Raw genomic sequence first — 27352 nt, forward strand, 5'->3', positions numbered from 1 at the left:
CTGCTTCTCTGTTCGGGACACTGAGCAGGTGGAAGGAAAGCCCGGAGGGGATGGCTATGAATGAAGCCAAAATGGAGGACAAAAGAGCCAAGAGCTCCAGAAAAGCCCCTCTGAACACCATCTGGGCACCTGGATCCAGCTGTGCCTGAAGCAAGCCAACCCTTGAGGTTCAGTTATGTGAGTCTATCAAGGGTTCCTTCTTTATGCCCACAGGATATGGGTTTCTGTCGCTTCCCACCATAACAGGACCGTAGAGCAACCCTTAACCACTGGACGCAGCGTCATGGTGCAAACACCATAAGCCTCACATTCAGGAGATCCAGCCACGATACTCCCAGGGCCCTCCCTCCCATTCCCGCAAGCCTGTGTCACTGAGTGAGCCGCTATGCCCACTCCTGCCGCTAGACCTAGAGAAGCTTTGGCAGCAGCGGATAGCGAGGCCGCCCTTCCCGGTCGTACTCACCATCTAGCCTGAGGTATTTAAAGCCGCGATACGCAAAATAGTCTTCCATGATCGTCATGAGGGAGGTCATCTGACAGAACAGCAGCACTTTATGGTTGGTGGCCCGGAGTTTGGGAAGAATTCTATCGAGCAGCTCGAATTTCCCCGAGGCTCGGTACAGGTCCAGCCTGCGGAGTGGAGGGGGTGGGGAAGGACACACACACCACGTGAACCACAGTGTCCTGCAGGCGGGCCAAGGAGGACGTGCGCTCCCATGCCCAGGCTACCTGAGCCGGCCTAGGCAGGCTGGCCACCAGGTTCCGGGGCACACAAGTGCTTCCTTGGCAGACTACCCTCCCCCCACAAAAGTTTCAGCAAAGCCACTTCAACCCAACTAAAATAAACTTGGTCATGAAATTACTGACCGACTTGGATACTTGTAAGAGTGAAAGAAGGTGCTATTTATTAGTAAAGATACTGGGATAATGGGCATGGACAGGGGCTGCCCCGGGAAGCCAGGCCTCCTGCTTAAGAACCTTCCAAGAGCAGAAGCTCACAGTGGAGAGTGCCCACACTGCACCACACCCAGGGCTAAGGGCCACTGCAACTTCTGTCATTCGCTCTTGGTTTACAGATGCGGAAACTGAGGCTGAGGGACAGTGTGACACGGCTGCTGACCTGCCAGGGCCGGGCTCAAACCCAGGTCTGTGGGACCCCATTATGAAATTTGGTATAAAGAACTACACAGCTAAAGAACCTTTTGCCCTTTCATTCGGTGCCTCTGCTCTAGGAAATAGTTTACTATCCCAGAGAAATAATGGTGGCTTTAGCGTTAAGAATTTTTTTTTTTTTTTTTTTTTTTTTTTTTTTTTTGTGGTATGCGGGCCCCACTGTTGTGGCCTCTCCCGTCGCGGAGCACAGGCTCCGGACGCGCAGGCCCAGCGGCCATGGCTCACGGGCCCAGCCGCTCCGCGGCATGCAGGATCCTCCCAGACCGGGGCACGAACCCGCGTCCCCTGCATCGGCAGGCGGACTCCCAACCACTGCGCCACCAGGGAAGCCCTAGAATGTTTTAATGGTGAAAACCTGAGGCAGCATTTGTGTCCAACACCAGGGCTGAACGATGCCTGGGCTGCGCTTTATAAACAACGCTGGAGAAAACACCCCGAGAGCAAGGTGCATGGCGCACTGTATAAAGAGTATCCCTCTGCTGATGGGCAGAGTTTAGGCTCAGACTGGTCAGGAAAGCTGTCACAAGGTCACAGAGCCCACAGGTGGGGCCTGGAAGCCAAGTCTGGTCACCACTCAAAGTGGAGAATTTTTATTATCTTCTTTGGGTTCATCTATGTTTTCAAAGTTTTCTGCCGGGAATATACTGCCTTTGAAATTAGACAAGTATAACAACAGAAATAAAGCCAACCAAAGAGAGAAATACTGACACACAGATGGTCTGCCCACCCCGTTAAGCTAGGAAGATTCTCACCCTTGGACGATGCCACCGGTAAACCCCAAGTGCTCGGAAAAGGACTCCTACGATGGAATGAGAGGCGGGTCAGTGCAGGGCAGGAAAAGGCGGCCAGGCCCCACGCCTCCAAGCCCTCCCACCCGTGCTCAGCGATCGCCCACAGCGGCCCCAAGGCCACATACAGATGCTGAACACAGCTTTTCTATCCCACTGACATCCCTTCCGTCATGACCTAACATTCTTAACCACAGAAAGGAGCGTGCCAAGGACGGTGCGCGCCTGAGACCACACTTGGTGAGCTGAAATGGAACCCCAGGGGCCTCTGGCATGACCCTGGAACATTATGCCAGAATGTACGGACATATGTGTGCTTTTCAGAAGCAAGCATCCAGACTCTCAAGGGTACTGGGGCCCAGAAGGTTATGGCCAGGACCATCATGAAGAGGGATGCTGCTCTCCATGCTCTGCCCAGGATGGCCCCACATGTCACCGAGTGGGGAAGGCTAGTAACCAACAAGCAGAGGCAGCACAACCCCACCGGGGGGGAAACGACTCCAAAGAACAGCCTCTGAAAGGTCTGGCGGTTATCTGAGGTGGGATTTTCATTTCTCTCGCATGTTGCCATACAGTCTGGATTCTTTACAATATACAAGCGCTTGCAAACAAAAAATCCATAAAAAGACAAACATACAAGCATCATCTAGTCTAAACCATACAAGCTCTTTTTCTCTGAAGTTGCCAGAGAGAAGCGACCTAGCTCTGTCTAGGGGTTAGGCGCAGACAGACCCCTCTGAGAGCAGGGCCCTGTGCAGGGCTGAGGCCCACGAGCTCCGGGTGCCACTGGGCCTGCCGCCCTGGCCCTGGGCCTCACCTCGATGTGCTGGAACATGTACGGGTGGTTGCAGATCTTCCTCAGCTGCATGATGGTGTTCATCAGGGTCTTGGTGCCACCTTTGCCCTGAGGAGGCAGAAGAGAGGCTCCCAAATCGGTCTTGTCCCAGGGTGGGGCAGGGTGGTCAGGGGGAGGTGTGGAAAAAGGACGTGGAAGGAGCTGTGGCTTGTGGCAGAGGAGACGGGGCATGTGCAGCTGGCTCCTGTTGGGGCTCAGAGGCCTGAAGCCAGCATGAAGCCAGCGCTGGGGGAAGCAGAGACCCCCTGGCACCCCAGAGGGTGGAGGGTGAGGAGGGGCCGGCAGGACGCAGGGGAAACGTTGACTGGCAAAGAGCTGAGGGTGGATCACAAACACTTTGTGAGGCCAGTTCTGTGGGTACTGGGAGTCCCCGGGGCGGGGCTGCAGCCAGACGGCTTAGGAAGATCTCTGGCTATGGGGTGAAGGAAGGATGCCGGGGTGGGTGCGGTGGGCCAAGAAGAAAACCAGGAAAATAGGGTGCTGCAACAGCTTGGGTAAGAAAGGGCCCAAACGAAACATCTGGAAGAGAAAATGGGTGGCAGGGCCAAGCCCGAGGCAGCGGGGGCAGAAATGAGGGACCTGGGAGGACAACTGCAGTCCTGGTGAGGGGAGCAGGGGCGGTGGGGCCCAGAGCCTCAGAGGGGCCAGAAGGCAGCAGCCTGCCCAGCTCCCACTCCTCTCCACCATAAACTAACGTCACCCCAACGCCACGTAATGACAAGGTAAATGGGCTCAGTGACCCTGGCCATCGAGGCTCTCTCCCAGCTGGGAAGGTGGGACTCCCTAGAATATTCTAACGGCTGGGGTCCATGCTGGGCCCCCCAGTGCCGACTGATGCATCCACGGGATAGAGCACTTCACAAGCAGAGGACCCCAGACTGCTGACTGGGAGGCTCGGGGGCCTCCTTTGAAATGGGCCATCAGCCTCTGCCCCCTCAGCTTTATGGACTGGACCCATCCACACCAGCTGTGATTTAAACCAGGCCCAGTCAACACCCTCGGGACCACGACCAGATGGGGCCTGGGCCACGACTATCACCTCCGAGGAGGCGAGCGCCTGCTGCTGACAGTGTGCACAAGCCCCGCACCCAGCGGCCCCCGGCGCGCCTGCCGTGGACACCCGGCGGGGAGGGGGGCCCCGGGCCAACCTTCTTATCCTTCTCAGAGCCATCGGTGAGCAGCACCCCCTTGGCCTGCATGTGCCGGTAAAGCACGCGCTGCAGCGCGGACATGTCGCACTTGATGACGTATTCCACCTGCAGGGCACACACTGCCGTCAGCCGGAACTGGAGCACAGGGTCCCGGAGCCCAACGCCCAGCCTGGGCCCGTCTCCGATCGCCCAGCCTCTCAGAGGCATCCTGGGCCCTGGGCTGTGTACTCTGATCAGGATGCACAGGGGTGACTGTGAGGGGACCCCATACCCAGGGGGATGAGGGAGATGGGATGTGGCAGATGCACCAGGGCAGAGAAATGTGGGGGCCTCCTGGGCCAAATGGGGCAACTCGGCTACCTTCCCAAGGCCTGCCCACAGCCGGCCAAGAAACAAAGGGCCAAGTGTGACTGGAGGGGCAACTGACCAGGGAGCCCAAGCCCACTCAGGGGAGAGGGGAGGGGGCCCTGGGGGGACTTAGTGCTCTAACTTAGCACACCTGCCTTCCACTTGAGAGACCCAGTGAGGGAGAGTGGCCAACCCCAAGCAGGATTGACTCCTGAATGCCAAGGCAAGACCAGGGCCAGGCCTGGGACCCAGGGGAGCCACCTGACTGGGCCCACCCCAGGGAGGCCCCCTGGACGATGCTGCATTGGGACTTCCGCTCAAAACAAACATGGTACGTGAAATTCCCCGGTGGTCCAGTGGTTAGGACTCGGCGCTTCCACTACTGGGACGCCAGGGTTTGATCCCTCGTCGGGCAACTAAGATCCTGCAAGCTGTACAGCTCCATCAAAAAGAAAAAAACTAAACGTGGTACCTTTTCAGGTAATTGAGCCTCGACTTCCTTCTTGAGCCGCCGGAGGAGGAAGGGCCGCAGCACTTTGTGGAGACGACGGATGATGAGAATGGTCTCCTCCTCATTCAGGTCCACCTGGCAGCCCCAACGAGACATGCCAACCAAGCGTTACCTCCAAATGAGGGGACAGGGATGCAGGGAAGGGCCATCTGGAGTCACCCTGTGCTCAGCACCTCCTTTTCAGACTACCCTAAGCTTCACAGGAGCCTAGCAGGGCAACCTCTTCCTCTGGAAAACTGCAAGGATCTAAGACCTTCCATGGAAGTCCTGGGACACGGAAGCCAAGGCCCCAGGGCACTAGAAAACACAGCAGCACGCTGCATCACTTCCCCAAGAGTAACAAACCCATGTGCCTGGAATCCTGCCAACATGTCCAAACGAAATCTGGACAGCACTGTGGGGGCCACACGGATAGAGTGTGTGGTGTAACTGGGGGGTGCTCCAAGAGGGCTCTGTCACTGGAAGCCCAAATCAACTCTCATTTCGGCCTGGGTGGGACAGATGGAAAGAAATGCTGCTCTCCCAGGGGGCCTGCTACTCTGATAAAAATGTGAATTAAAAAAAAATTTTTTAAGTGAAAAGATGACATCTGAACTTTTCTTCTCTGGGTCCCTTTGGGCAGAGCTTTTGCGCAACTTGAAAATAAGTGAAACCAGAGCATTTGTTCCTCAGCTCTTGGGGAGGGGTTCCCTGGGAATCTGAAAACCGGGGGCTCCTTTATTACGAGATCCTTGGAAAGGCCTCAATTTCTCCTTCAGGAGGGATTCTGCCTCAGCCAGTACCAAGGAAGCGGGACCCCATGGATGATGCTGACAGAGGCCCCCCTGTAAGAGCTGAGGAACAGCTGTCCCAGACCTGCCTAAGGAAAATCCGCTAACTGGAAACGAGCGAGCTGGGGCACAGCTGCCATGGGCAGTGACGCTCAACGTTAAGCCCTGCGATCGTGCCCACATCCTCAGTCATTAGCCTCAGGCCGCTAACCTTCAACAGAAAACGCAGTGGCCACAGACACACCAAAAACGCCACTCCCAGCCACGCAGACATTGAGAGACACTGGCCACAACCCACAGCCGTCTTTAAAAACAAACGGGACAGAACCATGTTACTCCTTTCACTGAAACCATCCAAGCTACCCGCTGCCCTCAGGGTGAACATTAAACTCTCCTCAGGCCCTCCAGCTGCACCTTCACACCTCAGGGCCATACTCCTGTCCCCTCCCTCTGTCTGGGGCACAGGGTCAGGGAAGCCCCAAGCATCCCCTGGGATTTATCTGCCCTTCTCCTCTGGGGTCCTTTGGTGCCAGGTCTGCCCTGTGCTTGGCTGGGCCGGCTGTGGTGGGCACTCAACTCACAACGACCCAGGGAAGCTAGCTGGGCTGGGACCATCAACTTGGAGGGTCCTTGGAGCTGCTCATGGCCGAGGCTCACAGCTCCCCTCCCCACCCCGTGCCACCACGTGGCCGGCTGCACACCCACCTTTTCCCCGGTCATGGCAAAGGGCGCGTTGAACCACTGCTCGAAGGTGCTGCAGCTCTTGAAGATGGTGGGCAGCAGGAAGTTGAGGAGGGCCCAGAGCTCAGGGAGCTTGTTCTGCAGTGGCGTGCCCGTCAGCAGCAGGCGGCGGGGGGCCACGTAGTGCGTGTTGAGGACCTGCGTCAGCTTGCAGTGGTGGTTCTTCATACGGTGGCCTTCGTCCACGATCATGTACTTCCAACGGATCTGCGGGCCGAGAGCAGGAGGTCAGGGGAGGACAGGCAGCGGGGCTGCCCACCTGGGTGAGATCTCACGGCCATTAGGCAAGAAGTCTCCGGGCAGAACGGCCTGCTGAGCTGGAGAACGTGAGCACAACAGCCCCTGAGGAGGGACCAGCCCACACCGCAGCCTCTGTAGAGCAGTGGGTGAAGACGGACACGCGGACAGGGAGACACGGCTGTGACCTGCGACTGGGTGAACAAATCCAGGGGCAGAAAAGTACTTTGGTTTCCCAAGAAAATTATGTATGCTAGTACACGACACAGAAAAACACCCCAAATAACAACCCCCCTGCTGATCAGAGACCCTCACGGGTGGGGTCTTCAGGGGACTTGGTTCAGCAACGGGTGCATTTCCAATCAGCAGGTGGCAGCTCTAAGGCAGGAGCAGCACAGGTGGGTTCAGACGGTGTGCTCTGGGGGCCCTGGCTGTGCCCCAGAGCCTGTTGGTGGCCACATGGCTGGTGGACACAGGACAGATGCCGATTCTAACCATGAATGTGAGTCTGCAGGCGGGAGTCGCAGGTGTAAATCCCTATTTACATGTGATAAGCTTCAGAGCCACTCTGGCTCTGGCTTTGGCTTCTTTGGCACGGCCTGGCTGAGGAACTGCACATCAGGTGTCCCAGACGAAAAGGGCAGAACCAACTGGGGGAGGGGCCTAGCAGCCATTTCCCACGAGGAACCCCCATGGCAGGGGGTTTACATAAATTAAAGCCACTGTCAGACAAACACAGGATTTTCAGAGCCCCATTCTCATGCTTGGGAGAGGCCTGGCTTTGTACTGGATCAGAAGGGTGAGCCTGCACACTGGACACCAGCTCCCTGGGCCCCAGTTTCCTTATCTGTAGCTCAGAGATGCACATCAAGCACCAAATGTCAAAAGTACGACCAAGGCCAACAGGTGTGGTAACACGTAAACATCTCCTCCATCCACTGGGTCAAAAACTCTACCGCTCGACTTAATCCCCTACATAGTTAGTGAGGCCAGATGCAGCACCTTCTGGCTCAACCCCTTCCCAAACCGGGAAAAGAGCTTTTTGTAGGCGAGGGATGGTGCCTGTCTCGTATCTGGGTCGTGGTTTATTCTCAGTAATTCCCTGATGGCCCAACTAGAGCTGCCTTCACAACTGTGTCAGCTAAGAGGCTGCCCTGCGTGCACAGCCCCCACTGAATGCGCCAACCCAGCGGTCCAAGGCTGACAGAACACACGGGCCGTCAGAGTGCTTGGACCTGGATACCAAAACCCCCCTGCTTCGTGGGCCGCTTTCCCCACAGGCTGTGGTAGGGAGACACGGCCACCAGGGAGGGAGGTCAGAGGCCTCTACAGACAGGCGGAGACAAGTGGGGCCTCACCACAGCCCTGCCAGGGACACGACAGCCAAGACAGGTGGGTCGAGAGTCACCGCGTGTGACCAGGCTCTTCGGGCAAAAGGCCCAAGAGGAGCCAGTCCATATGTTGCGCAGACGGAGCCAGTCTCTGGACGTGGCCCAGGGCCAGCCTGGGGACAGATGGTCGGAGAGGCAAGCCCAAGGTCACCTCGACCGGGGCTGTTCGCACACAGAGAGCAGCTGTCTTTTTACACATGTGCGGGGGAATCACTGAGAAATGTCTTCGGGGGTTTTGAGAAGACGGGAAGCGTGACACACTTGCGACAATCCTGGGCTGGATCACGGGCTCCCTGACAGCACGCGACGGCCTGGGCTGGCTTGTTTTACAGGCAGACACGCTACCTTTGCAAGGATGTGCTTGTCTTTAATGATGTACTCGTACGTCGTCAGCAAGACGTTGAACTTGCCGCTCCGGAGCTGAGGGACGAAAGCACGTCTGGCTGCTGGAGAGCCCTGTGAGGAAGAGAAGACACACGCGCCTCAGCCTCTGGGCCCCAGGTCTTGGCCCCTCACCCCGGCAAGGGCAGAGGGCCAAGTTGGGGAGCGGAGAGAAGAGTGTGGGTCCTGGGCGGCCCAGGTTCCTGGGAGGCTTGCTGCCTGCACCTCCATCGGCCCCACTCCTGATGGTCAACCAGCTCCGCTTCCCACACCCTCCTCTTCCCAGGTCCCCATATCAGGCCTCCAGGCCTCCCACACAGGCACAGACCGCCGTGATCACTCCCAAAGGGCACCTCCAGCCTCTCCTCGGTTAGCAAATCTGCCCCGTCCTTCCTGTTCCAGGCTCACGTTCCAGACAGAGCTGCACTCGTTCCCATAAGCTCTTGCCAGCCGAATGACTTTTAGCTCCTCAAATGCACCAAGTTCTCCCCACACACGCTGTCCCCTCTGCCGGGACCCAATTTTCCCCATCACGGGGCCAAGAGCCTCTCAGCACAGGGTGGCGAGCCTGGACCCAGTAGACCTGTGGCCAAGGGCACAACAGGGCTCTGCCACTGAGTGGCTGTGTGAGGCACTCTCTGCCTCTCTCCCCACGAGGACAAGAGGCACATTTAGTCCCCACTTCACAGGCGAACTGATCTAGGGGTGGCACTCAGAGCAGGTCTGCAAGGGGCCCACGTGTCCTGGTGTCCCCCGTCACACAGCAGCCCACGGTGGACATTCACTAAGTCATCCCACGTGAATGGGTTTTAACCAAAGCTCGGCAAGAATAACGAAATCTTCAGGTGAATGCATTAATTTCACCACATTCCACAAACTGAGTCCATAACTTCAGTTAAAAAAGAAGCATCACTCCTTGAAATAAAGTGATCCAAACCCTGTGTTAATGGCAGGATCCCACGTGTATAACATAAGAAGACACGCACATGTGCATCCTGTCATTAATGCAAGTGGATGCCCCTCTGCACCCACACGTATCCCCTACTCTCCCACCCTGCCCATGCCCACCTCCTCAGGGGGCGACGTACCTTGTAGGACACCTTCACCACCGAGGGGGCCCACTTGTCAAATTCGTATGCCCAGTTGGACAGCGTTCTGGTGGAAACAAGGAAGGGAGAGTCAGGGTCTAGTTCCGTTCCCGGCAACTGTCCAACAGATGTCCACAAAGAAGTGAAGCTGATGTGTCTGTGACCCTCAGAGCTGGCTGAGTAACGGACCATCTGAGGGAAGGAGGGGATGGTGCCCCAGGTGGGAGACATAGGGACACACAAAGGCATGGTGGTGGGTATGGCATCAGCCTCTGCCAGGTCGGCCTGGGCTGGAGCAGGGCGGCCGGAGAGGGCCAGGACCAGGAGCTGGACCCTGAAGATCAGTTCTCTGTCACCGCTGTGTGGCCACAGGCCCCTGTGAGAACACAGCACACACTGCAGACCTGCTGCCCAGAAAAACGCAGACTCACGGTGCCTCATTTCAGGCTCAGGACGCTGGGGGTGGGGTGTGGGAGTCATGCCACGGAGGCCGGGGCTATAGGTGACACCACTGAGTCATGGTGCCACGTCAAAATGAAACTGGCAGCCACTGAAAGTTCCTGCCCGGTAGAGACAGAATGAGGATGGGAGGCAGGCGAGACCAAGCCAGGCCCGGGCAGAGAACTGCAGGAGGGGGAGCGCAGGAGGGCTCGAGGCCAGGAAGAGCGGGGACAGACAGAGATGGGCAGTGAGCGGACGTGGGGGTGGGTGAGGAGGGACAAGTCACCCCGGCTACAAGAGAGAACCTCAGGAGAGGGTGACAGCGACAGTGAAGCCAAGTTCAGAGCGGGTGGGCTCTCGGGGAAATACTGGGACACAGAGTTTTTGGTGGGGAAGGGACCTCACACAGACTGTCTAGACCAGGGGTTTTGTAAAGACAGGATGCAAAAGCCAAGGGGAAGAGACTGCTCGTGGCTCACCCAGCTCCTCCCCGCAAGAAGCTCCACTGAGGAGCTCCCCCAGCAGCCAGGGCCAACCAGGTGGGCACAGTCTGAGCCAATGAGATCTAAGTTTAAGTCGCTGGGCTGAAAGTCAGGGAAAGGTCTTGAAGGAGGTGGAGACTCAGCTGCCATATGCTCCTGCTGCCCTGGGCCCCGCCCATCATTCTGGGAACCCAGAGGAGATGATGGAGGCAGCGTGGCCATCTTGCAACCATGAGGGTAAACGCCTAGGGGGAGGAATCACAGGCTAAGGATGACTGAGCAGAAAACTGCAGGAGCCTGGGTCCTGGAAGCTTGAAGCCACCTGGCTGTGGGCTTCCCCTTACTGAGGACCAGCAAGATCGCCCTGGTTCAGTCACCGAGGTCTGGTTCCTGTTGCAGGGAGCAACAGGGGAAGGTCGGGGCACTGAGATAGAGAGAAGCCAAGGGCCAAAGCCTGGGGTGGGGGAGAGGCATCTGCAGAGGGGGAGAAGAGCTGAGGGAGAGTCGGGAGCGGAAGTAAGGAGACAGGCCAGAGTCAGGGGTCAAGAGGGAGGCAGGACAAGCAAACTCCTGGCGGAGAACAGCACGCCCCAGCAGGTGGGTGGGACAGTGGGACACTCACAGTCTGAAAACATCCCCCAGGGCACAGGTGGCTCCTGGAGATGACACTCAACAGACTGGGCCCCGGTCTGGGTAGCACAAGGGTGAAAAGGGCTGAAGATCGACACACGGGATAACTTCACTGAAGGGAATGGGGGAAAGCAGCCAACTTAGATGACCTTGGAAAAGATGTTTTGGCTGGAAACTGTTAAGTCTAAGGACAAAAGGAACTGGATCTCTAGTTAGTAAGGTTGTTCCTCACAGGCTAAGTATTCTGAAAGCACTGTACATGCACACTGGGAACGAACACACGAGTAAGGAGAAAGGCTAGAATGAGCCCTGTGGTCCCGGCTGAGTCAAAGACAGCAGTATGGTCACACTTAACTAAACAGAGACACAGATGACCAGACACAAATCAAGTCAGCATGTGTGTACTAGGGTCAGTACACGTATATATACTTCCTAGCACTGCACACTAAGAGGGCCTAGAAGAAATGACGCCCCAGAAGCAAGGAGCACACCCAGCACCCAGGTCTTGGTTTCTAAGACCATTTTCTTAATAAGGGAAACCAGGGCTTCTTGGAGAAATGGCTGGTTCTAGGCCTGGGAGGGAAATGTACCAGCTGAGCTTGGAGCGCCTTTGGGTGCTAAAAAGCAAAGAAGTGCTCAAAAACCCCACAATGATGGGGGCATGTCAAAGGAACAGAACAGCCAACTGAGAGAGCTCCTGATGGCCAAGGCTGGAATGATTTGAGCAACAAAATAAACTAGTATTGGAGTTTAACCTGAACAATAAAATAAATACCCAGGAGTCCACATTGATATAAATGATTGAATACATTCACAATTGGGAGAAAAGAGAGAAATCTTCCACACAGGAAAACTCCAAAAAATTTATGTAGTGATTTCACCTTCAAGGAGGTGGCTCTTAATTGCCCACCTGTTATGTATGGGCTGAACTTTGCGACTTTTTTCCAGAATACAGTATGGAAGGGGAAAAAAGAGTTAACTTCACAGTGGAGACACCTGACACACACTACCTCAGCCAGGTGATCAAGGTCAACCTCAAGAGTGAAAAGTCATGTAGACAGTAACTGCCCCCCCTTGTGAGGTGATAAGACGCATGCTTCACTTCTGGTCTTTGTCCCGAAACCCACCATCCCATTTAAGGATGAAAAAATCAAACAGACCCAGGCTGAGGCACATCCTACAAAACACCCGACCAGTTCTCCTCAAAACCATCAAGGTCACCAAAATTACACCAAGTCTGAGGAATGGTCACAAACCAGAAAAGATGGAGGAGATGTAAAGGCTAAATGTCATATGGGAGACTTCCCTGGTGGCGCAGTGGATAAGACTCCGTGCTCCCAATGCACGGGGCCTGGGTTTGATCCCTGGTCAGGGAACTAGATCCCACATGCATGCCACAACTAAGGAGCCCTGGAGCCACAATTAATGAGCCCGCCTGCTGCAACTAAGACCCGGTATGTATGTATGTATGAATGAATGAATGAATGAATGAATGAATAAATGTATGTATGTACATATGTCACACGGGATCCTGGAATTGAAAATGGAAATTAGGGCAAAACTAGTGAAAACCACACGAAGTTTACTTAATAGTAATGTGTTTAATTACTAGTAATGTTCCAGTGTTGATTCCTCACTTGTGACGAATGTAACACAGTCACATAAGATGTGATCATCCAACCACAGGGGGAACATGGGGAGAGTATACGGGGGCTCTGAGTATGACCTTTTCAACTTTTCTGTAAATCTGATACTATTCTAAGGTAAACAACAACCACAATGCAATGACAGAAACATGCTGAAAGGACACAGGGATGGATCTGAAGCATCTCCCTGGGCCAAATCTGCTTAAATTTAAGCAAACTAAATAACAATAGTGTCAACGAGCCAATTCTTCTATGAAGAATTACACCATTAAGCAATTAAATAAGGGAGAAGAGACAGCTCTTCCTTGTAGTGGAATTCCAAGACCTGTAGAAGGAATGACGGAAAGAGAAAACCACCACTTGGCACTTTCCAGAGTGATCATTTCAGGTGAGACTCCTCTGACGGATGCTGAAATTACGGGGGAAAGTATGATGAGAAATGGTATATTCATATAGCTTCTAAGTGCCTTCTCACAAGTTACTTATAAATTACAAAGGAAAACTCTTAGGTTTATGTGGGGAAACCCGCAGGCACCACATAAGGAGAGATCAAAGTGATGCTCTCCCGTCACGGAGCCCCTGGGCTTGTGCCTCCTGATGTGAGGCCCCAAGAATGGCACAGCACCCACCCTGGAGTTTCTCGCCAGAATTCCAGAAAGAAGACACATCACACAAACCCAATCTGAGGGACAGTCTACCAAATGCTTGGCCAGGATTCAAGTGTCAAGATCATGAAGGACAAAGATGGACTCAGGAACTGTCACAGACACGACATGACAGACACACGGCAACAAAAGGCAAAGTGGGATCCTAGACCAGAAAAAGGCGTTTAGTGGGGAAGTCTACAACATCTGAACAGAGTCTCTAGATTCGTTACCAGTTAACAATGATTTGTTAAATCATTGTTACTATCCTGGCGTTGAAACTGTCCAAAGGTTATGTGAGATGCGGGAGGCCGGGTGAAAGGTATATAGGAACTCTTTACACTACCTCTGCAGCTGTTTGTAAGTCTGAAATCGTTTCAAAATGAAAATTTAAAAATGACAAACCCAGGCTGCAGAGCAGCAAGCTGGACAAGGCTATTCCAGTGGAGATGAAGTCACGCCTGGGAGGCTAAACAGAAGGGAGGGGACTTGAGTGAGTGGAGGGCAGGGAGTCAGCGCACAGGCAAGGGCAGCGGGAAGCAGAGCAGCAGCTGGGTCTGACCAGAGCCTGGGACCTTCTGCTGCACCGTGGAAACAGTTCTCTCTCCATGAAGATCTGTTCCTGCCAAGGCAGCCAGATTTATACCGCCATGAGGGACAGAAGGCAGAAGGAGGAAATCAACTTCTCGAGGTGATTTCTGGGAGGGTTCTGGGGCCCCCAGCCGCCGGTGCGTGGCCTCTGGAGGCCTGGCCACCTTATAGGTAGGAGGGCGTGTTCCCGTGGGCTGAGAGATGAGTACTCCGTTTCCCATCCTCCCCCTCGACAGCTGACTTGAGGCAGACATGGTTCCGCCTGAGCACTGGGCCGACAGTAAAGGGGGTTCCCCTTCAGGGCCAAGCCAAGAGTAAACACAGAGGCCTGGCCACATCAGAGCAGACCATCCCCCAGGCCCATGACTGGACTGTTACCTAACATGTGACCTGAACTGGGTCAATGACAGCCAGTCATTGGGACTTCTGGAAAACCCCGGAACAGGAGAACCATTTTGTGACACATGGGGAGCTGGGAAGAGGGATGCCCAGATGGCCTGCGGAATCCTGGCCCCTGGAAGGGTGCCTGCTGGGAGGAAGAGACCAACGGTACCAAGAGGTGGCAAGTGAGAGAGCCTCCTCTGGACACCGTTTGGGTATCCAGATGCCACCTGAGAGTCTGTGGTGCCAGGACCAGGCTGGGACGCGATCAACAGGGCTCGATGCCCCAGCAGTAAGTGGACACAGTGTCTGCACAAATGGTTCCACTCCACATTTCTAGTGGGCAGTTATCTGACTCCTGTGACAACCATGTGTGGAATTTGCTCATTGTGGGGCCTGAAGAGGACACCAAGGACATCCTGTGAGAGCTGCCCCAACAGGAATCATGGACGGGCACTCCATCACCTGCCCTTCTTCTATCCTGAGCCTTGACACCAGAGACAGGTGGCTATGGGCTGAGTTGTGTCCCCCCCAAAATTTGTATGTTGACATCTTCGTGCCCAGCACCCCAGAACATGACTACATTTGGAAATAGAGTCTTTAAAGAGGTAACGAAGTAAAAATACGGTCATTGGGGCGAGCCCTAATCCATGACTGGTATGACTTTGTTATAAGAAGAGGAAATTAGGGCACAGACACACATAGAAGGAAGGCAAATGTTTAGACACAGGGAGAAGATGGCCATCCACAAGGCCAGGAGAGAGGCCTAGGGAGAAACCAGCCCTGCTGACACCTTGTTCTCAGACTTGTGGCCTCCTGGGAAATAGTGCCTATTGTTTAAGCCACCCAGGCTGTGGTCCTTCGTGAGGGCGGCCCAGGCAAACTAACACACAGGCGTCTGAGCACAGGCCGGGCTGCTGGTGACCTCGGGGGGCGGGGCCTTCCCACTGGGCACCCCGGCACCGGGGGTGGGCACACTCACGAGAGAGGCACTATGATGAGGAAGGGTCCGTTGATCCGCTTGTGCTCCATGAGGTACGTGATGAGAGCGATGGTCTGGATGGTCTTACCCAGGCCCATCTCATCAGCCAGGATGCCATTCAGGTTGTTGTTGTACAGGGACACCAGCCACTCTAAGCCTTTGATCTGCAAGGAGAAGCGGCCAGGACTGAAGCCCAGGTTGGGTTCGGGGGTGTTCCCCGCGCTTCGGAGACTCACAAGTTCTGCCCCAGCCAGGGACCTCCTGCGGCCATCTTCACTTGGTATTTTGCTCTGAGTCAGCCCACTCCTTTCCCACTCAGCCTCACCCTCATTAATCCTGTCCCTGAAATCACAGGGTTGCTGTGCTAATGAGAGATGTACATGAAATGTCCTTTCTGGGCGCACATTTAAACAGCTAAGCTTCTAACTCGTTACAGGGTGCGTCTGTCACTGCCTGACACCAAGCCACACAGCACACTGGGACCAACCTGCCCTCAACCGTGTGACACTGGATTCAGGAGAGCATTGGGGTTTCAGGGGAACTTGGTAATGAGTCCACCACATGACTAACAACTGCCTCAACAGCATTCCAAGATTAACTGAAAGGTTTCCAAAGCTTGTGAAGTTTTCTGAAACACAGTCAATTAGAGCGAATACTGTCTTCAGGGAAAATCTGGAAATTTTCATAACAGATTAAGCAAGTTAAGTCTTGGCCATGTTTTGATTTCTCTGATTACACTGGTCTCTGGAAAGTTCCACAGGATTCACCTTTGGCACTTGATATCAGCACGGAGGTTCTGAGAGTTCTTCTAAGGGAAGTTGGGGATCAGGGGTTACAATCAAACTGAATATCAGGGACATGTGTTCTTTGGTTGGGGATATACCAGCTGCCTCTTGGGAGCTTACAGGTGAGCCTGGGATATGGGGCCACAGGAAAAGAGATTTTTACTACGAGCAGCTCCATTTCTTGGCTGTTCCAGGCCAGACCCTGACAAAGGGCTTCAGAGGCATCATCACTTCCCCCTCAGAGGCTGGCAGGAGGGGCTGCTGCCCCATTTCCCAGAAGGAAGGACCGAGTCTAGGGCTGCTAACCTCTCCTGTCTTGCTGCCTCATGCTGCACAGAGCTCCAGGAAATAAGTACTGAGCACCCATGGGCCCACACCTGGGTCCCATTCTGGCTCGGCCATTCCCAAACTGTGTGATTTTTGAGGAATCGCTGTACCTCTCTGTTCCTCAGCTGTCCCCCCAAACCACCCCCCACCATGAAATTCGGAGGACCACAGCACCTACTTCAGAGTGGTTGAGGGAATTCAGATGCTAACAGCCTATAAAGTGCTCCTATTCTGCTTGGCACATATGAAGCACCCAGCAGACACTGATTTATTGCAACATTTCATTTCCTCTTGGTCAGACCATGCTGCTGCTTTACGACGGGGAGACCAAGGCTCAGAGGGGAAGAGCGAGTTGCCCAAAGACCAAGAGTGGACTGTGAACTCAGGTCTGTCTGCCTTCAGTAGCGACCCACGACCTGGGAACCCCTCTGCCAAGACTGCTATGTGGACACGGCCCCCTTCAACCTACCTGGTACTGCTTGAGGACGCCGTTGACCATGAGCGCCGACTGCTTATCCACCCTCTCGGTGACAGCGTGGGCCACGGCATAATAGGACTGCAGGCCACGAGCCAGAGCCTGCGACACGCCATACTCATCATCAACATCTTGCTTGGCGTTCCTGGGAGCAAGACCAAAGGGCCGTGTGTAGACACACATTCCTACTTGTGACAATGTGCTTCTGACACGAACCTCCACAGAGCAGCTTTATGGCCTGAGCCAGAAGATAAGCCAAAGAGCAGCCGCACAGTCTGAGGACAGGCAAGGCAGCAAACACTAACCCAGGTGGGCCCAAGACTAGACTTCTGGGTGCCATGGGAATCAAGTCACTGTCACACCACAGAAGGAATGTTACTTTTAGCCAGAGGCTGGTCCCATGGCCCACCCTCTCTACCGGGAGTTCAAGAGTCTAAAGGGAAAATGTACACTCAACAGCCTTGCACAAACCAGAATCATTTATACTTTGGCTGTTTTGTAATCTAATCTAGAATTCTTTAATTTAAAAAATCCTCTTTTTATTATTTTATTTTTTTGGCCGCGCCACGAGGCTTGTGGGATCTCATTTCCCCAACCAGGGATCAAACCCAGGAGTATGGAGTCCTAACCACTGGACCGCCAGGGAACTCCCTGGAATTCTTTTAAAAAGTGACTTTATTTTATTTATTTATTTATTTATTTACTTTGTGGTACGCGGGCCTCTCACTGTTGCGGCCTCTCCCATTGAGGAGCACAGGCTCCGGATGCGCAGGCTCAGCGGCCATGGCTCACGGGCCCAGCTGCTCCACAGCACGTGGGATCTTCCCGGACCAAGGCACGAACCCGTGTCCCCTGCATCAGCAGGCGGATTCTCAACCACTGCGCCACCAGGGAAGCCCTAAAAAGTGACTTTAAACTATTTATATTTTATTAATGTGACAGATATATGTGATCCAACTATCATATTATTTTATGCTATGTTCTGTTTTTATATCTTCTTACAAATCCTGCACAGTGAGCTGGGTTTTCTTAGCTTAGAGGGTTTTTTCCTATATATTTCTGATGGATTCAAAAGACTGTATGTTTGTTCTAGTTTTTCCCTTCATACCTAGTGCTTATGTCATACATAATACTCTCAATGCTCTATTTAAGAGTATCCATTAATTCTATATTGCAAGCCACAATAAAATTGGTATGTTAATTGTAACTGTGCTTACAACGGCAAAGGATGAGAAATAACGTAAACGACCACCGCCAGACTCAGGCCACAACGTGAGACCAGGACAGGGATGCCACGCGGTCAGATGTGGAGTGAGATACCCTGTGTGCACAGACATAGGAGCAAGGGGCAGAACACTGTGCCCCAGATACACTTGTGCAAATGAAAAGAAACACAGATACACGTCGTGTTGACTGATGCACAAAATATGTGTGGAAGACACGCGATGCTGGAAGCAGTTTCTTCCAGGGAGGAGATGGGGAGGGCTGGGGCTGGGGCACAAGCATGAGGTGGCCTTTTGTGGTAATCTCTTAAACACAGGATGAACCACGTGAATGGATGGAATGTCACTCAACCCCTACAAATATCAGTGACATCTGAAGTAAATCAATTTGGTGACTGTGGTCCCACAATGGCTGCCGGCTGGACAGTGCCGTCCAGGGAGAAGCTGGGATTCTAACGGCTTCTGCCGGTGCCACCTCGCAGGAAGCTGGTGGAGGGATGCCTTACTCAATGATGTGCCGGGCGTCCACCTCGGAGACGTCGTCGCTGTCTGGATCTGGAATCTTCTTCTTCTCCTCCACGGGCAGGGAGGGAGGCTGTGCTGGCTGTGGCTGCTCCTCCTCCTCCTCCTACCAAGAGACAAGCCAGTGTCACCTCAGGTCACCCCAGAGTGATGTTTTTACAACCCACATGCCCTCTTCCTACCAATCCCAAAACATGTCATGCTTTTTATTTGCATATTCTTTTAATTGCTCAGTATATGATTTTTAGTTTTCTTAGCAGAGTCCAGATGCTTCTTTTAAAGGACATCTCAGGGTATTCTGTACTTCTGTTGCACCCAGCCCCTCTTACACAATGCATACTACTAAAACAACTTTTCTCTTCTCTTGGATTTCCTAGGTATTAAACATTTTATAGGTAACCTTCAATATTTATTGCTCTTGATTTACTTTCAGCTTTATTGACATGGCCAAAATGTCTAAAATATGTCAAATAAGACTGATGTTAACAGGCATCATAGTTTACTAAGAGGTTTTCTATAAATCTGTATATTAAGTATGAGTGTTGTGTTTCATTAAAAGGATTTTTCAACATTTACTGAGCAGATAATAAAAGGAATTTTGTATGACATATTGAAAAAACACACACAAATACATTTCCCAATATTAAACCATCCTTGTATTCCTGTATAAATCACACAAAGTGTGTGTGTATAATGGAACTGCTATAAAACTAAAAAAAAAAAGAATCTGTAATTAACCTGTCAAATTATTCCAGTCAAAACCCAGTGGGATTTCCTTTGGAGCATGCAAAATAATTTTACAGATCATTTGGAATAATGAACAGGTAATGACAGCACAAACATTTTGGTCAAAAAAATCATAACTGGTAAGACTTATCCTAGTTGATATTACCATGCTGGGAATTAAAATAGGAATGGGAAGCCTGGTTAATTCGAATTAAAGGGGCCAGCAAACTTTCCCCTCAGAAAGTGACTTTAGGGGCTTCCCTGGTGGCTCAGTGGTTAAGAATCCGCCTGCCAATGCAGGGGACACAGGTTCGAGCCCTGGTCCGGGAAGATCCCACATGCCACAGAGCAACGAAGCCCGTGTACCACAACTACTGAAGCCTGTGCACCTAGAGCCTGTGCTCTGCAACAAAGAGTAGCCCCTGCTCGCCGCAACTAGAGAAAGCCCATGTGCAGCAATGAAGACCCAATGTGGCCAAAAATAAATAAATTTATTTAAAAAAAAAAAGAATTCTCCTGGTTCTCCTGGGGAGTAGGTGGGGAGAAAGGTGGGGCTGCTTGACAGCCCTGCCTGAGGTCTGACTTATATTAAAAGAAAAAAAGTGACTTTAAAGCTGGACAACAGTAGCACAGGCAACCATTTCAGAGCACTAGGAGTCTGAGAAGCATTAACACTGAAAAAACTGCTGAGCTTTGGGTAGGAAGAGTGGGAGTTTGTAGAGTTCTTACTTGGGGGTGCTTTCATCTCGCCTACCCTCAGCTCCGAGTTCTGATGTGAAAGTTCTCCCAGGGTGGGCAAGCCATGAGGCCTGGCAGCTGAGGCTGATGGGGACTTAGTCATTTTGTAGCAGTGGACAATGCCCAGGCCAGCAGCACTGTCAATGGAGGTGAGGACCTCAGCCATGGGTGGGGAAAGCATATTACTGGCTGAGGGCTGTGCATGTGCACAGAGGAAACAAGAAAGGGAGAAAGGGCCCAGCAGAAAGTAAAAGCCAGGGTGGGCTTGAAAATGGCCCAAACTTGGAATGTGTTCTTCTACACACACTGATCCACTGGCTGGAGAAAGAAGCCTTACTGGCTCAAGGTGTTTGAGTACAAACTCTCCCCAATCACTGGAAGACTACTAAGTTATGAAGAAACACAACCCACTCCTAGAGAGCCAGGATTAAAACTAAAACTGAGAAAAAACCAAAACCAATAAACTAAGCAGAGACACCAAAGGCAGCACACACCCTGGGAAAACATTCCACAGATTCAGCCTAGATAATTTACTAAACAAACAAAAACACCAAAAAGAATGCACAGGGGTGGAAGTCAGAATCCAGAGCGGCTAAAATAGCCTTCCACTAAACATTCATTACAAGACAAACAAAAAGGAGGAGAATGTGATACGAACTCAGGGGAAAAGACAGTTGGTTGAGCCTGTCTCTGTTCCCAGATGTTGGATTTAGCATACAATCATACAAGCAGCTATTACTATATATATGTTCAAAGCTATTGTAAATATGTTCAAAGAAATAAAGGAAACCATCTTTAAGTAGAATGAATCAACAAATACAGAGTCTCAATGGAAGACAGAAATGATAAACTTCCCAAATTTCATGAAAAACATGACTCTACCAAGCCAAGAATCTGAACAAACACTAATGAGAATAAACACAAACAGAGAGTTCACAAACTTCTAAAAGCCAAAGACAAACAGAAAATCTTGAAATCAAGAAAGAGAAAATGAATCATCAAGTACAAAGGAGCATCTATATAATTCGTAGCTAAACTTTCATCTGAAACAAGAGACCAGAAAGTAGTGGAATGACATATGCAGAAGAAAAAAGACTGTCAACAAAGAATTCTATGTCCAGCTAAACTATCTTTGAAAATGAAAGCTAAAGAAATACATTCCCAGAAAAACAAAGGCTGAGAAAATTTGTTGCTAGCAGACATGCCTTATAACAAATGGTAAAAGAAATATTTCAATATATTCAATATCTTGCAATAATTTATAATGGAAAAGAATCTGAAAAATATACATACACACACACGTATAACTGAATCGCTTTGCTGTACACCTGAAACTAACACAACATTGTAAATTATACTTTGATTTTTAAAAATGGTTAAAAAAAAAAAAGAAGTCTTTCAAGCTGAAAGGAAATGATAGGTGATAGTAAACTGAACCCATAAGGAGAAATAAAAAACATTAGAAATGGTAAATGCATGTATCAATATAAAAGACTCTATAAATATATTTTCCCTTATTTCTTTTTTTCCAACTTTTTTAGACTAAGTCATAAGATTATACCAGGTATTAATTAGAAGACTGTATTGTTGGGTTTATAACATATATACATGTAACATATGTGACAATAACAGCACAAAGGAAGAAGAACAAATGGAGCTAAGCTGGAACAAAATTTCCATATTTTACCAGAATGTAGTTAGTATTAACCTGAAGCACATGATGATAAATTAAGATGCATATCATAATTCCTGGAGCAACTACAAAGAAAATAACTTTAAAAATATAGTAAAAATTTGTACTTCCCTGGTGGTGCAGTGGTAAAGAATCCACCTGCCAATGCAGGGGACATGGATTCGAGCCCTGGTCCAGGATAATCCCATATGTCATGGAGCAACTAGGCCCGTGTGCCATGACTACTGAGCCTGTGAGCCACAACAGCTGAGCCCATGTGCCACAACTGCTGAAGCCCGTGTGCCTAAATCCCATGCTCCACCACAAGAGAGACCACTGCAATGAGAGGCCCGTGCACTGCAACGAAGAGTACCCCCACTTGCCACAACTAGAGAAAGCCCTCGCTCACTGCAACTGGAGAAAGCCCCCATGCAGCAATGAAGACCCAATGTAGCCAACAAATTAATTAATTAATTAATTAAATTTTAAAAATTAATTTAAATTTAAAAAAATATCAGGGACTTCCCTGGTGGAGCAGTGGTTAAGAATCCACCTGCCAGTGCAGGGGACATGGGTTCAAGCCCTGGTCCGGGAAGATCCCACACGCCGGGGAGCCACTAAGCCCTTGAGCCAAACTACTGAGGCCACGTGCCACAACTACTGAAGCCCACGTCCCTAGAGCCTATGCTCTGCAACAAGAGAAGCCACCGCAATGAGAAGCCCACGCACTGCAACGAAGAGTAGCCCCCACTCACCGCAGCTAGAGAAAGCTCACACACAGTTATGAAGACCCAATGCAGCCAAAAATAAAAATTAATAAATTTTTTAAAAATCAAATGATCAACTTAATAGAAAAAGTATGAGATAAAAACTAGCTCACACATGCTAAAAAATCTCAATAAACTAGAAGAGGATTTACCTGATAAAGGGCATCCACGAAAAATCTACAGCTAACACCAAACAACAGTGACAGACTAACTGCATAACCCTTAAGATCAAAAACAAGCTAAGATCATTAGAGAAATGCAAATCAAAACTACAATGAGATATCATCTCACACCGGTCAGATTGGCCATCATCAAAAACTCTAGAAACAATAAATGCTGGAGGTGTGGAGAAAAGGGAACCCTCTTGCACTGCTGGTGGGAATGTAAATTGATACAGCTGCTATGGAGAACAGTATGGAGGTTCCTTAAAAAACTACAAATAGAACTACCATACGACCCAGCAATCCCACTACTGGGCATATACCCTGAGAAAACCATAATTCAGAAAGAGTCATGTACCAAAATGTTCATTGCAGCTCTATTTACAATAGCCAGGACATGGAAGCAACCTAAGTGTCCATCAACAGATGAATGGATAAAGAAGATGTGGCACATATATACAATGGAATATTACTCAGCCATAAAAAGAAATGAAACTGAGTTATTTATAATGAGGTGGATGGACCTGGAGTCTGTCATACAGAGTGAAGTAAGTCAGAAGGAGAAAAACAAATACCGTATGCTAACACATATATATGGACTCTAAGGAAAAAAATGTCATGAAGAGATTAGTGGTAGGACGGGAATAAAACACAGACTTACTCGAGCATGGACTTGAGGATATGGGGAGGGGGAAGGGTGGGCTGAGACGAAGTGAGAGAGTGGCAGGGACATATACACACTATCAAATGTAAATTAGATAGCTAGTGGGAAGCTGCTGCATAGCACAGGGAGATCACCTCTGTGCTTTGTGACCACCTAGAGGGGTGGGATAGGGAGGGTGGGAGAGAGGGTGATGCAAGAGGGAAGAGATATGGGAACATATGTATAACTGATTCAGTTTGTTGTAAAGGAAAAACTAACACACTATTGTAAAACAATTATACTCCAATAAAGATGTTAAAAAAAAAAAAAAAAAAAAAACAAGCTAAGGATATCTGCTCTAGACACTTCTTCTTTTTTTTTTTTTTTTTTGTGGTACGCAGGCCTCTCACTGTTGTGGCCTCTCCCGTTGTGGAGCACAGGCTCCGGACACGCAGGCTCAGTGGCCATGGCTCACGGGCCCAGCTGCTCAGCGGCATGTGGAATCTTCCCGGACCGGGGCACGAACCCGTGTCCCCTGCATTGGCAGGCGGATTCTCAACCACTGCGCCACCAGGGAAGCCCAGCTCTAGACACTTCTATTCAACATTGTACTGGAGGATCTAGCCAGTGCAATAAGGCAAGAGAAGGAAATTAAAAATTAAAGGCAGAGGGGAGAGGAAGAAGTAATGAAGAATTATGGTTATTTATGAATGACATAATCCTGCATGTGAAAATCCTAAGGAATCAAACAAACAAACAAACAAAAAACCCTATGGGAATTACCAATGAGTTCAGCAAGTACGCAGAACACAAGATTAACGTTTTAAAGATATACATATAAAATTGTATTTCCATGTAATAGCAACAACACATCAAAAAATAAAATCAAGGAAACAATTCTATTCATAGTAGCATAAAAGGAATAAAATATTTAATATTTTATTTAAGATAAATATTTTATTTAAGATAAATTATTTAAGATAAATATTTAAGAATAAATTTAACCACAAAAAAAGCAAAACCTATACTCTGAAAACTATAAATCACTGCTAAGAGAAATTAAATATGATCAAAATAAATAGAGAGACATCTCATGTTCATGGACTAGAAAACTAAATATTGTTAGGATGTGATTCTCCCAAAACTGATCTATATATTCAACACAATCTCAATAAAAATCCCAGCAAGCCTTTTTGTAGTAAGTGTGTATGGGAATGCAAAGTACCTAGAAGAGCCAAAAGAGCAAACAAGCTGGAGGACTAACACTACCTGATTTCAAAACTTGCAATACAAGACAGTGTGGTAGTGGCACAAACACAGACATACTAATCAACAGGAAAACACTGAGCATCAGAAACAAACCCTTAATTTTATGGTCAACTGATTTCCCACAAAGTTACCAAGACTATTATTCATGGGAGAAAGAACAGTGTTTAACAACTGGTGCTGGGTAAGAAGGCTATACATAGCAAAAAAAACCCCAAAAGACTTAGACCTGTACTTCAAACCATACACAGAAATCAACTCAATTATGATCCTAAATGTGAGCGCTTAAATATAAAACTTCTAGAAGAAAACAAAAGAGAAAAACCTTCATGACTTCAAACAGCTCTTAGATATAACACCAAGGGCACAATTCATAGAAGAAAAAATTGATAAATGGATTTCATCAAAATGAAACATTTTTGCATTTCAAAAGACATCACTGAGGGAAAAGAAAGGCAAACAGACTGGGAGAAGATGTCTGCAAGCTACATATCTGATCAGGGACACGTACCAAGAATATATAAAGAATTCTTATGAGATAACAAACAACCGAATTAAAAATGGGCAAAAGATTTCAACAGATTTTCACCAAAGAAGGTATCTGAATGGTGAGTAAACATTTGAAAAGATGCTCAACATCATTATTTACTAGGAAAATGCAAAGTAAAACCACAAGATACCACTACACACCCACAAGGATAGCTATAATGTAAAGAACAGATAATGCCAAGCGTTGACAAGGATATGGAGAAACTGGAACCTGTGAAAAGGTACAACTACTTTAGACAACAGTTTGTCGATTCCTTAAAAAGTTAAACATAAACTTACCATATGACCCAGCGATGCCATTCCTAAGTATCTACCCAAGAGAAATGGAAATGTATGTCCACACAAGGACATGTATGTGAACGTTCACAGCAATGTTATTCATAATAGCAGAAAATGGAAAAAAACACAAATGCCCACCAACTGGTGTATGGATAAACAAAGTGTGGTATATCTATACAATGGAACATGACTCAGGAATAAAACAAACATTTTTTTTAAGACCTTAACTTTTACTAATGGTTTCTCCACATTTATTAAAAAAAAATTTTTTTTTGGAGGTACGCGGGCCTCTCACTGTTGTGGCCTCTCCTGTTGCGGAGCACAGGCTCCTGACGCACAGGCTCAGCAGCCATGGCTCACGGGCCCAGCCGCTCCGCGGCATGTGGGATCTTCCCGGACCGGGGCATGAACCCGTGTCCCCTGCATCGGCAGGCGGACTCTCAACCACTGCGCCACCAGGGAAGCCCTAAAATATTTTTTAATTGAGATAGAAATTACTTAAGAGTAAAATGTACATATCTAATCATAAATTTTGATAAGTTGAGTTTGATAGGTTTGGAAATATGCACATAAGGGTTAAATCTATACCTTCTAAGCATAAGATATTTTCTTTTTTTTGCTTTTCTATTATGGTTTATTACAGGATACTAAATATAGTTCCCTAAGTGTAGGACCTTGCTGCTAAATAGTGCTGCTATGAACACAGGGGTGCACGTATCTTTTTGAACTATAGTTTTGTTCAGATAAATGATGCCCAGGAGTGGGATTGCTGGATCATATGGCAACTCTATTTTTAGTTTTATGAGGAAACTTCATACTATTCTCCACAGTGGCTGTACCAGTTTACATTCCCACCAGCAGCATAGGAGGGTTCCCTTCTCTCCACACCCTCTCCAGCATTTGTTACTTGTAGACTTTTTAATGATGGCCATTCTGACCAGTGTGAGGTGGTACCTCATTGTAGCTTTGATTTGCATTTCCCTAATAATTAGCAATGTAAAACAAACTTTTCATGTACAGACAACATGGATGAAAATCAAAAACACGTCACATAAAATAAGCCAGACACAAGATACTACATGCTGTATAATTCCATTTATGTGATATTCCAGAAATGGCAAATCTATAGAGACAGAGCAGACCAGTGGTTTCCTGGGGCTGGAGGAGGTAGCGAGAACAAACTGTAAATGGGTGAGATGTCATTTGGGGTGACAGAAACGTTATACAGCTGGTGTAGAGTAATGATTACACAACTCTATAAATTCACTAAAAAAAAAAATCACTGAATTGTGGGCTACCCTGGTGGTGCAGTGGTTGAGAGTCCGCCTGCCGATGTAGGGGACACGGGTTCGTGCCCCGACCCGGGAAGATCCCACATGCCGTGGAGCGGCTGGGCCCGTGAGCCATGGCCGCTGAGCCTGCGCATCAGGAGCCTGTGCTCTGCAGCGGGGGAGGCCACAACAGTGAGAGGCCCGTGTACCGCAAAAAAAAAAAAAAAAAAAAAAAAAAAATCACTGAATTGTACTCTTACTGTGGGTGCATTTTACATATGTAAATTATATCTCCATAAAGCTGTTCAAAAAATTACAACAAAATGTTACTGGTCTAAGAATTATTAGAACTTTAAAAGAACCTGAAAAGTACATCAACTATACCTCAATTTAAAAAAATAAATAAAATAAAAACCAGAAAAATAAATTATAAAAGAAAAAAGAAAAAGAAACTGAACATGTGACTCTAAAAAGACACCAGTGTGTCTTTAATATTAGTTTGTTAAAATATCACAGATCAATGGGGAAGGGATGGACTAATAGTATAAGTATACCAACTGGCTTAACGCTACTACTGGGAAGGGGAAAAAAGGGCTCAATCTCAAGCTCTACACAAAATAAATTCCAGATGACCTCAAGAGGTAAGAGGACAAACCAAAAGAAAGATATAGGTGAACACTAAGTGGATTTCAGGCTGGGGTAAATACATAAAGAAC

The 27352-nt window shown here is 49.3% G+C and overlaps 1 protein-coding gene across 11 annotated transcripts in view; it reads right to left on the reverse strand.

The window, feature by feature from the left end:
* The window catches only part of SMARCA4 (SWI/SNF related, matrix associated, actin dependent regulator of chromatin, subfamily a, member 4), an 89354-nt gene that overhangs the window by 29491 nt on the left and 32511 nt on the right, over nucleotides 1–27352 (reverse strand). For all 11 annotated transcript variants that reach the window (XR_010840443.1, XR_010840444.1, XM_059062090.2 and 8 more), the window contains 11 exons: nucleotides 18549–18670; nucleotides 16814–16964; nucleotides 15233–15396; nucleotides 9436–9502; nucleotides 8312–8422; nucleotides 6303–6545; nucleotides 4789–4902; nucleotides 3966–4073; nucleotides 2779–2865; nucleotides 1926–1972; nucleotides 464–630 (listed from right to left, as the gene is read on the reverse strand). Coding sequence is in view for 9 of the 11 variants with exons in the window: in XM_059062090.2 (XP_058918073.1) it covers nucleotides 464–630; nucleotides 1926–1972; nucleotides 2779–2865; nucleotides 3966–4073; nucleotides 4789–4902; nucleotides 6303–6545; nucleotides 8312–8422; nucleotides 9436–9502; nucleotides 15233–15396; nucleotides 16814–16964; nucleotides 18549–18670 (1381 nt within the window). In the remaining 2 variants the exon portion in view is untranslated. The remainder of the gene's footprint in view (nucleotides 1–463; nucleotides 631–1925; nucleotides 1973–2778; nucleotides 2866–3965; nucleotides 4074–4788; nucleotides 4903–6302; nucleotides 6546–8311; nucleotides 8423–9435; nucleotides 9503–15232; nucleotides 15397–16813; nucleotides 16965–18548; nucleotides 18671–27352) is intronic.

This window comes from Kogia breviceps, chromosome 4, assembly GCF_026419965.1.
Source record: "Kogia breviceps isolate mKogBre1 chromosome 4, mKogBre1 haplotype 1, whole genome shotgun sequence".
In the NCBI taxonomy this organism is placed as follows: Eukaryota; Metazoa; Chordata; class Mammalia; order Artiodactyla; family Physeteridae; genus Kogia; species Kogia breviceps.